Source organism: Elgaria multicarinata, chromosome 3 (genome assembly GCF_023053635.1).
Source record: "Elgaria multicarinata webbii isolate HBS135686 ecotype San Diego chromosome 3, rElgMul1.1.pri, whole genome shotgun sequence".
Lineage (NCBI taxonomy): Eukaryota > Metazoa > Chordata > Lepidosauria > Squamata > Anguidae > Elgaria > Elgaria multicarinata.
Genome location: NC_086173.1, coordinates 52777023 through 52792090, shown reverse-complemented (window position 1 = coordinate 52792090; position 15068 = coordinate 52777023). Strand labels below are relative to the sequence as shown.

The window sequence follows — 15068 nt, the reverse complement described above, 5'->3', positions numbered from 1 at the left end:
ACATTTCTGGACAACTGGCCATTGCTCTCAGCAGCTGCCCACAGCACCCGGGCAGAAAGAACTAAATCTTAAAGACAAGGAGGTGGATCGGGGAACAAATGCTGAAGAGGAAATCGTCCAAATCTGTGTTTCAGATTTGCTGCTGAAGTCGCCACTAAGGAAGAGGCCAAGGCTGCTGCCACCAAACAGGAAGATGCACATGGAAGTGTGGAAGAAACGGGCATTGCAACACCCACTGCAGGGATGTGCAGGAAGTCTGCCCCCCATGGAACGCAACCACCTGGTGGAAACCATGGCGATGACCAATGCTGCCACCCTTCCCAAGGTGGAATCTAGTCCAGTTCTCCCACTGTTGGAACGTCGTTCACCTGGCAGGAACATGGAAGCTTCCACTGACAAACAGGCTGCCGGAGAAACTGCTGAGTTGATGCGCAAGGAATCTCAGCAGTTGAGTCTGAAGAGAAGTGCACCCCTCTCTGACCTCATGATGGCAACCAAACTACCCATGAGCTCTCTTCCATATAGTCACCTCCCACCAAAGAAGCGATACACCCAATACTGCCTCTAGGAGTTTGGTGGCAACATTGCCAATGTACTAGCTGTGGCCACTACCCAAGCTTGCTTGATTTTTTTAAAAAAATCCTACCTATATCAATTAGCATAAGCTACTTTTGTATATTTGAAATAATTTTTTTTTAAAAAAAACCATGTAATTAAAGAGGTGGTCTTCATTCAATGCTTAGCAATTTCAAATGCAGGATATTACTTTTCTGTCCCCCTTCCACCACCAAAGATAAATGCTTTTAAGGTAAAATCCTATCCACCTAGGAACCTCTCTTCTCTGAGTTATATGGGAAACCAGAGGTGTTGTTGCACAGCCCCCACTCTTCTCAATAGGGTTCATACAGAGTGATTGCTTTGACTGTGAACCTAGTTCTCAGCTCCTGAACACAAACCCCTGCAAACAAATAGGCCTTCTCTGTCCTGAAAGAGCTACTCAGAGCCACATGACAGACCCAGAAGTATAATTCCTCTTCATATATTCCAGCTCTGAGGGCCAAAATAGACGTTACTAGATAAAAGGCAGTACTTCTTTACACAGCCATAGATAAACTATAGAATTCACTGCCAGAAGATGTGATGAGGTCCACCAATTTGGATAGCTTTAAAAGATGCTTGGATAAATTCCTGGAGAAGGCTATCAATGGCTTCTAGTCGTGATGGTTCTGTGCTACCTCCAGCATCGGAGGCAGTAAGCCTATAATATACCAGTTGCTGGGGAACATGGGTGGGAAGGTGCTGTTGCATCATGTCTGCTTGTGACATGCTGATTGGCCACTGCAGGAACAGTGATGGACTAGATGGACCCTGATCCAGCATGGCTCGTCTTACATTCTTTAACCTGTGTTTAGCAGGTACACTTTTTATTTTTACTCTAGAGTAGGCACAGAGGCCCAATCTGGATCTTAAAAGCCCAACTGGTTCTGATCAGGATTCTTCCCACACAAACACACATACCTCCCCCACCTACTAGACACAGATTTAAAGTAATGTCTGGTGTGGTCCTGAGATGTGCTAAGTGCGTGTGCCACAGATTCACCCACTTTTCTATTTCCTGTAGAAAGAAAGGCACCTTTCTAGGGCAGAGGATTCTCCAAATGGCTCTCAGCCATAATTTCTTGGTGCCCACACTCTCTTTTCAGGAAAGCCGTTTTTTCTCACCCATGTTGCAGGGCAATCTCTTACTCACTCTGAAATCCAGGCCTGACATGTACTAACGGGGTGGGGGCTGTGGATGTCCAGAAATATACCAGTCTCCACTCTGAATTCACAAGGCAGGATCTACACTACTACTTTATAACAGTGTTGAAGTGCACTGACAACTGTTGGGGCCCATGACACATTCCATATACCATTTTCAAACCGCTTTCAAAGGGTTATATCCTGCTTGGTATAGATCTGGCCCAAGTCTAATCTTTTGCCTTATGGAGATATATGGTGAAACATGCAGGCAGGATTCTATGCAATTGCCTCAACCAGGGATGTGGGAGAGGAAGCTGCAAAATGGTGACAAATCTGTTACTGCTTTGAATACTTTTAACCTCTTGTGAACCAAACTATCATACCTGGTTTCACAGCCTTCTCATTTGCTTCTTTCCTTCCTCTCTCAATGTTACCAATCAACAGTCAGAAACGTCTCCTACTATAAACTATTTTCCACTTTCTGCATTGGTTTCAGTGCAGATACTGTTAGAAACTGCTAAAAATAAACCAATGGTACTCATCTTTCATTTCATCTCACCTCCTTGTCTAGACAGCAGAAAAAGCAATGGTTGGCTCTGTGTTGATATATTGAGCTCCTTGCTCTGCTTGAATGTAACTGCCCAGAGAGCTTCGTCTATTGGGCAGTATAGAAATGCAATAAATAAATAAATGTGGGAAAACTAGGTTCAAATCTCTACAGCACTACCACGCTCACTGGGTAGTCTTCAACTAGCCTCAACTGAACCTGCCTCAGAAGACTGTAAGGAACATGCTTCACCAAGGTCCATGAAGGAGTAGGAGACAAGAAGCTCCACAACACAGGTTTCTCCAAGAGTCTAACAGCAAAATAAAGTTACAAGCTAGACTTCGTTTGAAGGGAAAGGTGAAAATATAGCCCACAATACAGGGCATAATACAAGTTTTGATTTGCTAGACTTCAACCTGCACAGGAAACACCTGCCAGAAAAAAGGGCTAGGGGAAACTCCTTTGACAAAACTCGGAGCTTATAACCAAGAGCCAAGATAAAACCTCCAAAAAAAAAACAGCCACCATCAGGATCTCCAAGCAGCTCAAACATGGAGAATGAATCCCAATCTGTCTTCTTAAAAAGTAGAACTTTAAACACATGACCTTATCCAACCAATGGATTTACTCTTCAGGTCTGGCCAGCGTTTTGAGCTGCTGATAACAAGAGTAAAAAATGCAAGGTAAAAGGCAAGGATGACAATGACTTGGTTTGACTCATCTGTAAGTCTATAAGAAGGTACTGTTCATCCCATTTAAATAAAGGAAAATACTGATGTCTCCTTTCTCCAATATTTATCTCCCTTCCCTCTATACCCTGTCTTCTTTCATCTATTAATCTGAGAAAGTTTTCTGTTTGTGTACATGAAAATGTGGATATTTGCTAATCAAATTGTCACATACCATACCTTGTATTCCACTACCATCCAATTTCACATTTTCTCCTTTCTACCAACTGAAGGTAACCCTTCATACATATGAGGCAGAGTGAGCCAACCATCGTAGGCAGCAAGTGTTGGGGGGGGGGGCAACATCACCAGACCTCTTCCAGCTGTTTCAGTGGCTTTTCCTGTGTGTTGGAGGATAGAGCAGCGTATGCCACAAAATTGTCTTGTGCCCCCAGAACTAGCCTGCTACCTTAGACGAGGGGGAGGAAATTATCCTGTCACCAGTGTTGAAGTAAGATTCAACTGCCAGTCCAGTTGGCTTCTGTACACAGCATGAAGAGGAGAAGGGGGTATTACTTTGCCTTTTGCCTCAGGCAGAAAAATGTCTTGGGCTGTCCCTGACTTGATGAAGTTGGCTTTAGTTTACAAAAGTTTATGCCGAAATAAATTATCTAAAGTGCTTTGAGAATCTTTGTTATTGATATTAAAAGGGCATGCATGCAGCCCCGAGAACTCATTGGCCAGCTAGTTACAGGATCAATTTGTTGTATAGATACAAAGAGGGTCTGTGGAGATATCTTTCTCCATGCATTCCATTCAGCAACTAGAGGTTTTGCAGTAGCAGCACCATGACCACTACAGGAAACCCAGTTGTTCCCTCCTGTGGTAGAAAATGGAACAGACCGCTGAACCTTTTTACACTACTTACACTTCTCCCCTTTCCTTAGCAACTGTGTATACATACACATACACACCTACCAACTTAAGATAATATATTATGTACCTGGTGAAGTGGACTCTAGTCCATGAAAGCTCATGCTATAATAAATCTGTTAGTCTTTAAAAGTACCACAAGCCTTTGTTTTTTGCTGTAATAGACCAAACTCAATTATCCCTCTGGAAAGTGTTAGAAGATTTGCTTAATGCAACTTATTATTTCCCATGTGTCTTAAATGGTGGGCATCTTTGTAGCTTAGGGTTGGGCTCTCCACATGGAGTCAATGTAAACAGCTTCTGCATGGACATAACTAAAATATGATCCAGAGTTTTAGCTGAGGGACTGGAGAGAAAATAAGCAGGTTTTTTTGTAGTGATGTACAGGGAGAAATGCATGTGGGGAAAACCTGGAGCAATTTGCCAAGTCCATCTCCACCATCACATGGGTCAGTCTCCATGCCACTGCCAGTCACCTGCACCAAGGTCTAGCAGAAACACCCTACATGATGACGCCTCACTTGCCAGTATCGCACTGGTGACCAGAGAGATCTAGGCAAACACTATTTCTGACTGTGTAACTGCTTTGGTGCTGAATAGAGCTTCTATCTTAAGATAGGGTTCATGTAGCCATTATCCATGGATATATTATTGTATATGTTTATGACATTTTTATTCCACACTTCCACCCAAGAGGTCAGGATAGCACATCTGGTGTCTCCAACTCCCCCAATTTTATCCTCATAAGATGTTTGAGGCAGAGAGAAAAAGACTGGCCTAAGAACCTCCTGAAATTTTCCTGGCTAAGTCTCCTAGGAGCGGCCAGATGGTCTGACTTCTTTCCTCCGGAGCGAGGCAAGTATGGCACATCGGCTGTCTATCCTCACTCCAGAGTCAGAGTGGAGGCATTCCTGGGCAGATGGTAACGCTTGATGGGTTGCTGTCCCCAGGGGAAGAAGGCGTGCCAATGGCTGCTGAAACAACATGCACCCTCTGCATCGGGATTAGCTATCATCACCCTGCTGCAGAGGAAGTGCGAGGTTTTGCTTAAGGTGGTGGCAACCCAGTGCTGTATAGGCAGCCCCCTAGTCAAATGGTTTAATCACTGCACTACAGCAAACATACACTTGTATTGCATACACAACCAAATATGCCCTATGAAGACTGAAAGGACTGGGCATGTTTAGCCTGGAGAAGAGAAGATGGAGGGGAGACATGATAGCACTCTTCAAATACTTAAAAGGTTGTCACACAGAGGAGGGCCAGGATCTCTTCTCGATCCTCCCAGAGTGCAGGACACGGAATAATGGGCTCAAGTTAAAGGAAGCCAGATTCCAGCTGGACATCAGGAAAAACTTCCTGACTGTTAGAGCAGTGCGACGGTGGAATCAGCTACCTAGGAAGGTTGTGGGCTCTCCCACACTAGAGGCATTCAAGAGGCAGCTGGACAACCATCTGTCAGGGATGCTTTAGGGTGGATTCCTGTATTGAGCAGGGGGTTGGACTCGATGGCCTTGGAGGCCCCTTCCAACTCTGCTATGCTATGATTCTATGAAATACTGGTTTAACTATTTCTGTTACTTACCCCTGTAAATAACATATTGTCATATTACTGATCTTACTGCACATCTGCTAGAATTATATCTCCCCAGAAGCATATGCATGAAGAAAACGAAGAGCATTTGTGCTATGTGGTTTTGTACAGCGAAAGGAAATTATAAAGGAATTATAATACAAGCACAGGGCTGCACCTGAATTCTGTAGACTATGTCAGGAGTGGGCAGAAGGTAAATTTTTTGGACTTTAACTCCCAGAAGTACTTGCTAGCATGGACAATGGTCAGAAATGCTGGGAATTGGAGGCCAAAACTTCTGGAGATCTAGTTCCTGCCCATCCCTTGTCTGCATTATGGTGTTCTAACAATATTCGGACTAGGCGAAGTAAATGGAGAATACAACTGCTCCCAGTCAGTAGTGTACCTGTTTAAACCTTTGTTACAGAGAAATTATGGGAATGCAACAAAGCCTGAAAATGGGTGGTAAATGGCTCCTTTCCCTTTGATAGTCAAAGCCTCCATCTTAGCATAGGAAGGGTCAAGTGACGCAAGCCAGTACAACATGGTATGGTCTTCATGTCCCATGGGAGATCACAGAAGTGATGCATATATGCACATCATGTAATTCCTGCACAAGCAATGTGGCCATAAATATAGCTTGCTACAAAAACCAACTTGTTTCAGCCATTTCATTAACCAGGAGACTGTGGTACAAAGGTCAAACAGATGACATATCAAAATGTGCTGAAGCTCCTGTTTAACTGTTTTCCTGCTGTTTATAGGATAGTGCCAAAGCCTTGCTGGGGCATAAACAAAAGCAGAAGACAAGATCCTGTGGGACTGTTTTATCAACATACTGCTCAGCTCATCCCATCCCAAAAGGGAACGGGACTGAATCTGAATCCTGCTAGAACCCATCTCGCAGGATGGGCTTCTCGCTCTCCAAACCCTGTTCTTGCAGAGCGAAATAGGAAAAGGTGGGCAAGTGCGCTGTTCAAATTTAGATTTTCCACAGAACTCCGATTCTAAAGCCCCATCCCTCTACACTGGATATTATACTACCAAGCTGTAGTTGATGCCATAGAACAGAACTTGAGGAATACGATCTATGTTAGAAAGCTTAGGATATGGTTAGGATCCTGCCTTAGCTGCAATAAAATGAACTAGATTCCTTTCCAGTGGATTCTAGCAGTGCTCAATCTAGAAAGAAAAAATCCATTAGGAGTTTTATTGAAAACATGTTGAGAGGAGCAGAGTTATGAATGGCCACAGCATTCCTTCCACGTGAGATTCTGTGGGTCTTTCTGTTCTACAGCATGTGGGGAACTCCCAGTATAGAGGAATAAGTCATGTCCCATTCTGCAGCTACAGGGCTGCTCAACATTTCAGGGGATGTAAAAATGAGGCAATGTCACAGAAAGCTTCTTGGCCACAATAAAAAGCAGGTAAAGGTACTGGTTTATTTCAAGACAGATCAATGTAGTGTCCACACACAAATCAAGATACATTTGATTAATTTCCCCCGATTTGTACAGCTACAAAAATAATATTCTACCCGAGTGTGCCAAACCACTTAAACAGTACAGTAACAAAACAAAAACCTTGCATTTTCTGCATTGAAAAAGTTTACAGCAGCCACAGGGATCTAAAGTGACATATATTATTTCATTCAATAATTTTTTTTAAAAAAAGCACGCTTCTAAAATATGTCTCTATTAAACACCCATGATTTTTAAAAATGTACAAAAAAAAAAAATCTTAGAGGTAATAGTATTAAAAAAAAACTCTGCTCCCAAGGCAGCAACATTTATAATTTAAAACCCATCCCAGTAGAAATTTTTAAAAAAAGAGGAAAGAAATTGTGCAAACATTTGAAGACTCGCCAAAATATATATATATATATCCAGAAGCATGAAGGGAAAGAGGCCGAGGGAACCGTTCCGGCCGCTGTGCAAGGCTGAAAAAAATCTAGAGACGGAGAGGACTTCAGGTGAGGCACAGTGAAGAGGAGGACCAGGAGGCGGGTGGCCAAGCAAGACTCAGCCCTGCAATTTATTCTGCGGCCACGCACAGTGGATGCCTCTCCCCACGGATGGTGGCTCTGTATATAGTCAGTAGTGTTATGGCACTCTTTCCAAACGCCAGACATCATGGTGACATGTTCAGAGCACAGTCATTCTGCTGGGGAAAAAGAAAACCGCGTAGTTATTTTACACAACTTGAAGAGGCTGTTCCTGCCTGGTCCCTCTGTCTAATACGGGGGAGGGCAACGCAAAGCCCGTGGGCTGCGTGCAGCTCCTGCCACCGCTGCTGCTGCACCCTGGTACTGAAATTTGTGTCAGAAACCCCCACCCCCACCAACCCTTGGCCACCAAAACATGGCGGCAAACTGCTACGGAATGCTACAGTGGCCAAATTTAGATTGTTTTCACGTAAAGTTGGGCCATCGTGGTGTTCTATAGTAGTAAATCAATCAGAAGCAAATTGGAGGTTTTTTTTTTTTTTTTTATGCTGGTGCTCCACAGAATTCTGGGGGGTGGCAGAGGCCAGAATGAAGCTTACAAAGGGGGGTGCCTCAGGGGGGATGGTTGCTCACCCCTGGTCTAAGGTGTATAGGACACATCTAAAATTGGAGACATGAACTTTACTGCTTTGTGAATGCCAATTTTGTATATAAACTCTGCAGATGTCTCAACCTCTGCTCTACATTGGTGGCAGCTGGCAGAGAAAAACCCTACATCAGGGGTGCGGAACCTGTGGTCCTCCAGATGTTGCTGGAATGCAACTCCCAACATCTCTCTCTGACCATTGGTCATGCTAGCTGGGGCTGATGTGAGCTGCAGTCCATCATCACCTGAAGGGCATCACATTCCCCACCCTTGCCCTACAGAATGGCCTCCAATTTACACAGCAAGGACATGGCTACGATGAGTGAGAAATTGGCTGCAGGAATGCTGTTGTCAGGCCTAATGTCTTACAGTCTCTGCAAGAATTGTTTCGATACTCTTAGACAATTATGAGAATGGAGACAAACTGAATAGGTCCATTTTGCATGCAGCTTTTCAGAGTGCCGGACAAAAAGCTTTTCCAACTTAACCCTTAACCTCTAGGCTGGGGAGGCAGGTGGAGGGGGAAAGAATTAGGTCAGCCAGAAGATTTCATTACTAATGTTGGGTTATGTAGTGAACTCTGGCCAGGTTCCCAACTGTTGCCTGCCTTAAAGAGAAAACTGCAGAGTGTGGAAGGAAAAGTGGGGATTTAAATCCTTTTTTGCTAGGCCCTTTTTTGCAGTAGTGAAGAGGGAGGCAGAGAAAAACTTTAAAATGCTTTGTTGGCAGCCATCATGTCAGGAATCACAACAAGGATGCATTAAGACAGCAAAATAGACTCCCACCTTTAAAGCCCTACACGGCTTGGGACCACAATACCTGACGGAACGCCTCTCCCGACATGAACCTACCCGTACACTGCGCTCAACATCTAAGGTCCTCCTCCGGGTGCCTACTCCGAGGGAAGCTCGGAGGATGGCAACAAGAGAGAGGGCCATTTCAGTGGTGGCCCCCCAATTATGGAATGATCTCCCTGATGAGGCTTGCCTGGCGCTAACATTGTTATCTTTTCGGCGCCAGGTCAAGACCTTTCTCTTCTCCCAGGCATTTAACAGCATATGCTAAGTTTTTTTTTAATGGACCCCAGAACTGTTGTTTAAAATGGATACTGTTTTATACTGTTGTTTTTATATTTTTGATGTTTTTAAATTTTGTATACTTTTTAATGTTCACTGTTTTTAACTTTTGTAAACTGCCCAGAGAGCTTCGGCTATGGGGCGGTATACAAATTTAATAAATAAATAAATTTGAGCTTGGAGAACAGCCTTTTCCTCTCAAGGCTGAAAAGAGTTAACACATCGCCAAACTGATCAAGCCAGGATCAGATTCTTGTGTCTTAAACCATGATCTGCAGAAGCCACAGTTGCAGTTTGTTACAAACTGTGAACAGATGCTTCCAATTTCCTCCCCACATGTGCAGTAGAGTGAGAAGTCCATGGGCCTGAGGCTCACCACGATGAATCCTCGTAACAAAACAATACTTTATTACATAAGAATTTGTCTAGCCTCTTATAGCAGTTACTTCAGAATAGGGCTGGGCAATTTGTGGCCCCTCCAAATGTTTTGGCCTACAACTCTCATCATTCCTCATCACTTGCTCTGTTGGCTAGGGACAATGGGAACTGTAGGCCAAAATATCTAGAGGACCACATGTTGCCCACCACTGCGCTTTGGAGTCAAGATGTGCCCACCTACCTCCTCCGTTACTTAGCCTGTGTCCTACTTGGATTCTCCTTGAATTTCTGTCACCATAACTTCTGCAAAGACAATGAACATATCACCATATGGAAATTATGAGCCAGACAGCTCAAAACCTTCCATGGATTCCTTTATCGTCTTCATATGCCTGTATACTTTGGCAGCTTCTCTCCTTCAATTCCACCCCCACCCCAATCCTAAAAGCAAATAATACTTTTCACAGCCAGTATTACATAAAACTTTAACCACTCAGTTGGAATAAGCTGATTTGCTTTTGATAAAGAAGAATCGCTTTTTCGATGCTACAAAGTGACTTTAGGCAACACCAAGGGGGCTCAATTCACACATACTGTTCAAAACCAGCTGACTTTCTGTTTTGCATTGGTTAGATATGCACATCCTTCCAATTTTATTTATTAATTAAAATATTTATGAATCACCTTTATTCATTCCTTAAATTATTTATGAATTTTGTTTCTTCCCTGAAGAGATCCCTGGGTGATGTACAAATCCTAAAAGTGAAGGGCTTTTCACCAATGTTATATTCTGAACTACTGAGATAGTAGGCATCTATTACACAAGTTGGCTGAAAAGATCTTAACTAGAATCCAAAAAGGGCTCTCTCTCCCCGTTCCCAATTCAGAACTTCTACACACAGAACTACAAGATCAGTTCTGTTCAAAGTTGGGGACAGGTATAAGAGAAGATTACAAAATGTGAGAATGGGAAGGAAGCCCTTGAGGAAAGATCATGGTACCCTTCAAGTTTGCGAAAGTGGTGTTTTCAGATGTTCCTTGTGTCATTTTCTCCTGTCCCCAGAACAGAATTCCCCAAAAGCAATGACAGAAGTCTGAATATAGGACACTCACCCTCTTCCGCCCTCCAGAGTGCTTTGGATTTCCTTCAGAACACCTGAAAGGGGGGAAAAAACCACACAGTCATGAGAAATAAGTGCAGAAATTCCCCAGGCTCCAGAATTAGTGATTTAAGAAGCCATTCTGCTTCCACTGCATCTGAGTTTGGAATGGCCTCTTTTAAGCCCCATCTTTCAAACACTGGTGACAGAACTTGAGCCATTCCGACAGAGCTGCCAGGGCTTACAGATTTCATCTTAAATGAACGGTGCTGTCACATTATGTTCACCATCCAATATACTAGATTTGTGCTTTCAGTGCAACTGTTCTTAAACTAATTAAAATGTTGAACCATAACTTCGCTGAGAGTCAGGCTAACCAAATTAAATTAAACATAATTTTGCTTAAAAAAATTGCCAGTGACTGCATAACCGATGTACTAAGAATGACAACTTAAAACACACAGATTTCACAGAAACTGTTAACTTTGCTATATGCTCTGTTGGAGCTGAGCAGGAGTCCTAATGTGGCATAAAAGCTTGCAAGTATCAAACAGGTAGAATTGGAGGTGGGGTGGGGGAGAGAGAGAGAGAGAAAGAAAAGGAATTACATACTCTCTCTCTCTCTCTCTCAATTTCTTTTAGGGCTCAGGGATTTTGTTTTTTTCTTGAAACATTTGCTTGGTGAAACCATGAGCTCAAGGCACATAGCTAGCACTTTTGATTGCCAAACACAGAAGCAGGCCTCAGTTGTCTGAGGTTGGCTATAAGCCTGCTCACATGACTATCTGCATTATCACTTAACACATAACACACAACATCTATCAGGTCTCTACCAGGGAGCCAGGAGCCACACATGTGCGCACACAGAAACACTCACTGTTTAGAAGAGACTGCAGATAAGAGAAGGGATTCCCTCACTAGTGCTGGCAAGGGAAATCCCAGGTTTTCCCTAGCTAACGCTAGCAAAGTAAACAGTTCCCTTTTCCTTGATCTCTCAGGAGAAATTGGAGATTAGGAAAAGGCTTCCCTTCATACCCCTTGCACAGGCAAGGAAAATCCCAGGCTTTCCCTAGTTAGCTTCCCTAACACTGCTCCACGAGCCATAACGGAAGCAGCTGAAGGCTGCCTGTGGATTATGCATCCCTGTGGTAGGTAGATGCAGCAGGAGTCCTCATGTGTTGGCTCCTAGCCTGTGGCGAGCTGGTCATGTGAACTATGTGGGGTAATCACAAGTCTCAGCTGTGCCATGTCAGAAGGGGATTCCTGTGCCTGATGGCAAATGTGCACAAATGGCTCGCCACAAGCTGACGTCAAAATATGCCTCTACTGTCGCGTGACTAGTTTTCTAGGCATCTCCATTTGGGGGTACCATATTTCTTCGATTGTAAGACGCCACCGATTGTAAGACGCACACTAATTTCAGTACCACCAACAGAAAAAAATCCCTAAGACGCACCTGCGATTCTAAGACGCACCCCATTTTTAGAGATGTTTATATGGGGAAAAAAGTGCGTCTTAGAATCGAAGAAATAGGGTAATTCTTCTCCATGAACCATACATAAACGGCTGAATTAAGTGATACGCCAAGTAACAGCACTAAAACACTTACACAGTAATGGCTAGAAAGGTATGTAGGTATAGCTAGTCTGCTTAACATAACCTTTTTGATTTGCAAAACATTTTACAAACTTTATGTTTGCTCTTACAAACGATCCTGTGAGGTAGATCGCAATTATTCCCATTCCACCAATGTGGAAGTGATATTGAGATAGCAGTATTTCTAAGGCCATACAAACTGTGTGTGTATGAGGGAGATGAAATAACTCAGGCCCCTAAGAGCACAATGCTATGCATGTTCAGACAGAAAAAGTCCTAGAACTCCCAGCATTCCCCAGCCAGTCATGTTGGCTAGGGAATGCTGGGAGTTGTAGGATTTTTCTATCTAAACATGCATAGGGTTGCACCTATGCATGTTTAATATCCACTTAATGTAATATCCACTGACCTCTGAGGGGCTGCTGGAGACTGATGCTACCTAAGCACTGAAAAACAATTGCCAGAAGCCAATGGATAGCTGTGCACAAAGTACATAAGTAGAATCTTTATCTGTTCAGATCATTACTAACTTCTTCCCTGCTTAAGTGAGGAAGTCCCATGAAAATAACATCCCAAAGAGAAATTCTCTTTAATATATATGGTAGTCAGTACAGAAACAAATGGCCAGAAACAAATGGGTAGGAGTTTCAAGCCAATTCCCACAGAATGCCCATTTCACCACCACCACAACAAAAGAAATTATGTCGTTCTCACTTTCGTCATTGAGCAGGGCATGTTCCATTAGCTTTCCAGGCAGGCCCTCTGAAAGACAGATCATAGAAATGTTAAGGCTGCCAATCCCCATAGTACAAAAACAGGAACCTGGAAGCTAGAAACAACTTGCCCAGCCTAACAGAAGCATAGAAAATAGGTCTATTATGCTTAGCTTCTCCATTTGTAGATTTTTTAAAAAGTCAAGTGCCTCATTGTACTCCGATTCTGAGAATCCCTAATTTCTCTGAATTATAAAGTTCATGATCCAGACTTTGATATAAGAACCCACATTAGAATTTGAAGCTCAGCCAAATCTCTCTTCCCCACCACTTGAAGTTACCACATTTGGCTCCTGTGGCACAGAATGCCAGCTTGCATTTAAGAGTTGTGAGTCTTTAGAAAGGAGAGCTAGCTGCAAACTGAAAAAGTTCAGAAACAAAAAGGCAACTAAACTAACATCCCAAATGATTTTAATCTTTAGTTCAAAGTTTGTCTTGGCATTTTGAAGTTCCAAGTGTATGTCAGCTGAGGTTGTCAGTTAGGTGGCAAGAGGCATCTTCCAGCATGCCAAGAATTGCTTTTAAAAAATCAATTTCCAATACTGTAGCTATGCATGATGATAGGGCAGTATCACAGAAGTTTAATTTTTGTGAACCGCCCAGAGAGCTTCAGCTATTGGGCGGTATAAAAATGTAATAAATAAATAAATAAATAAATAAATAAATAAATAAATAATGCAATGGAACCGGCTGCCATCTGCAATATTAATTTAAAACATATTGGCACTGATCCAAGTTCCCCAGCTCTGGGCCAGTTCTAAATTGAAATCTATTTCACCTTTTATGAATGAGCAATATGCATTTCAAATATTAATATCCCACTTTTCAATCGTAAACACACAAAACGGCATACAACGTATTTGAAAGTGAAGTTTTAAAACTATAAATACTAAAATGTGACAAAGCAAAGTCACCAGCAGATTAAAAGAGCAGCAGAATTAGTCACACTGAAGCTATTTTAAAAGTCCATGAGACTACATTTTTACTTATTTACTTATTTATTTTATTTATTGCATTTCTATACCACCCAATAGCAGGAGCTCTCTGGGCGGTTCACAAAAATTAAAACCATTCAAAGTATAAAAGAACAGTATAAAACCATAATATAAAATACAATATAAAAGCTCAACCAGATAAAAACAGCAGCAATGCAAAATTACAAATTTAAAACACCAAGTTAAAATTTATTTATAGACTGTTAAAATGCTGGGAGAATAAAAAGGTCTTCACCTGGCGTCTAAAAGCATATAATGTAGGTGCCAAGCGAACCTCCTTAGGGAGCTCATTCCACAACCGGGGTGCCACAGCAGAGAAGGCCCTCCTCCTGGTAGCCACCTGCCTCACTTCCTTTGGCAGGCGCTCGCAGAGAAGGACCCCTGAGGATGACCTTAGGGTCCAGGCAGGTACATATGGGAGGAGGTGTTCCTTCAGATAGCCTGGCCCCAAGCCGTTTAGGGCTTTAAATGTTAATACCAGCACTTTGAATCGGGCCCGGACCTGGACTGGCAGCCAATGAAGCTGGAAAAGGACTGGCGTGATGTGGTCTAAAGGCCAGCAAAGTAGGTGTGGAACAAAAGGGAGATTCATGGATGAAGCACTATACCTAGAACCCACTGACCTCACCTCAGAAGGTGGAGGAGGCATATGGCATATGGGAGCATGTGGGCTTTCAGATATCCCAGTCCCAGGCTGCTGAGGAGTTCATAGGTCACAGCCAGCCCTCTTGAATAGTGCCCAGAAACAAACTGGTAGTGCCTGAATCTCCAAGTACTAGCAATATATGTTCCTTCCTATCAATAGGAGTTAGCAGCCTTGCAGCTATGTCCTGAGACAGCATTTCTACACTGTCTTTAAGTATTGCACTGTTGAAGTAATCTAACCTCGATGCTAGGTCAGATTACTACGCAAGGTGCTGTTTTAGAAATATAATCCTATTCACTCATGTTTCGCTTACCATCTCCACCTGGATCACCAGAACTCCGTCCTGATTCTCGGCTGCTGTAGATAGGAAAAAGAACCAGTGAGACAAGTCAAAGAAAAATTATGACCCTGGACTTGGCAAGTCAGACACTACTACTTTGCTCCTAGGC

At 43.0% G+C, this 15068-nt stretch overlaps 2 protein-coding genes across 4 annotated transcripts in view; both read right to left on the bottom strand.

Annotated features, from left to right (window-relative positions):
* Window positions 1-15068, bottom strand: part of TSEN54 (tRNA splicing endonuclease subunit 54) — a 121818-nt gene that overhangs the window by 25200 nt on the left and 81550 nt on the right. The window lies entirely within an intron of this gene.
* LLGL2 (LLGL scribble cell polarity complex component 2) overlaps window positions 6721-15068 on the bottom strand; it is a 68011-nt gene continuing 59663 nt past the window's right edge. For 2 of the 3 annotated variants that reach the window (XM_063120283.1, XM_063120282.1), the window contains exons 22-26: window positions 14933-14976; window positions 12920-12967; window positions 10623-10665; window positions 9751-9812; window positions 6721-7627 (exon numbers count right to left, since the gene is read on the bottom strand). In XM_063120283.1, the coding sequence (XP_062976353.1) occupies window positions 7620-7627; window positions 9751-9812; window positions 10623-10665; window positions 12920-12967; window positions 14933-14976 (205 nt within the window). In that variant the 3' untranslated portion in view covers window positions 6721-7619. The remainder of the gene's footprint in view (window positions 7628-9750; window positions 9813-10622; window positions 10666-12919; window positions 12968-14932; window positions 14977-15068) is intronic. The other variant, XM_063120284.1, reaches the window with a different exon arrangement.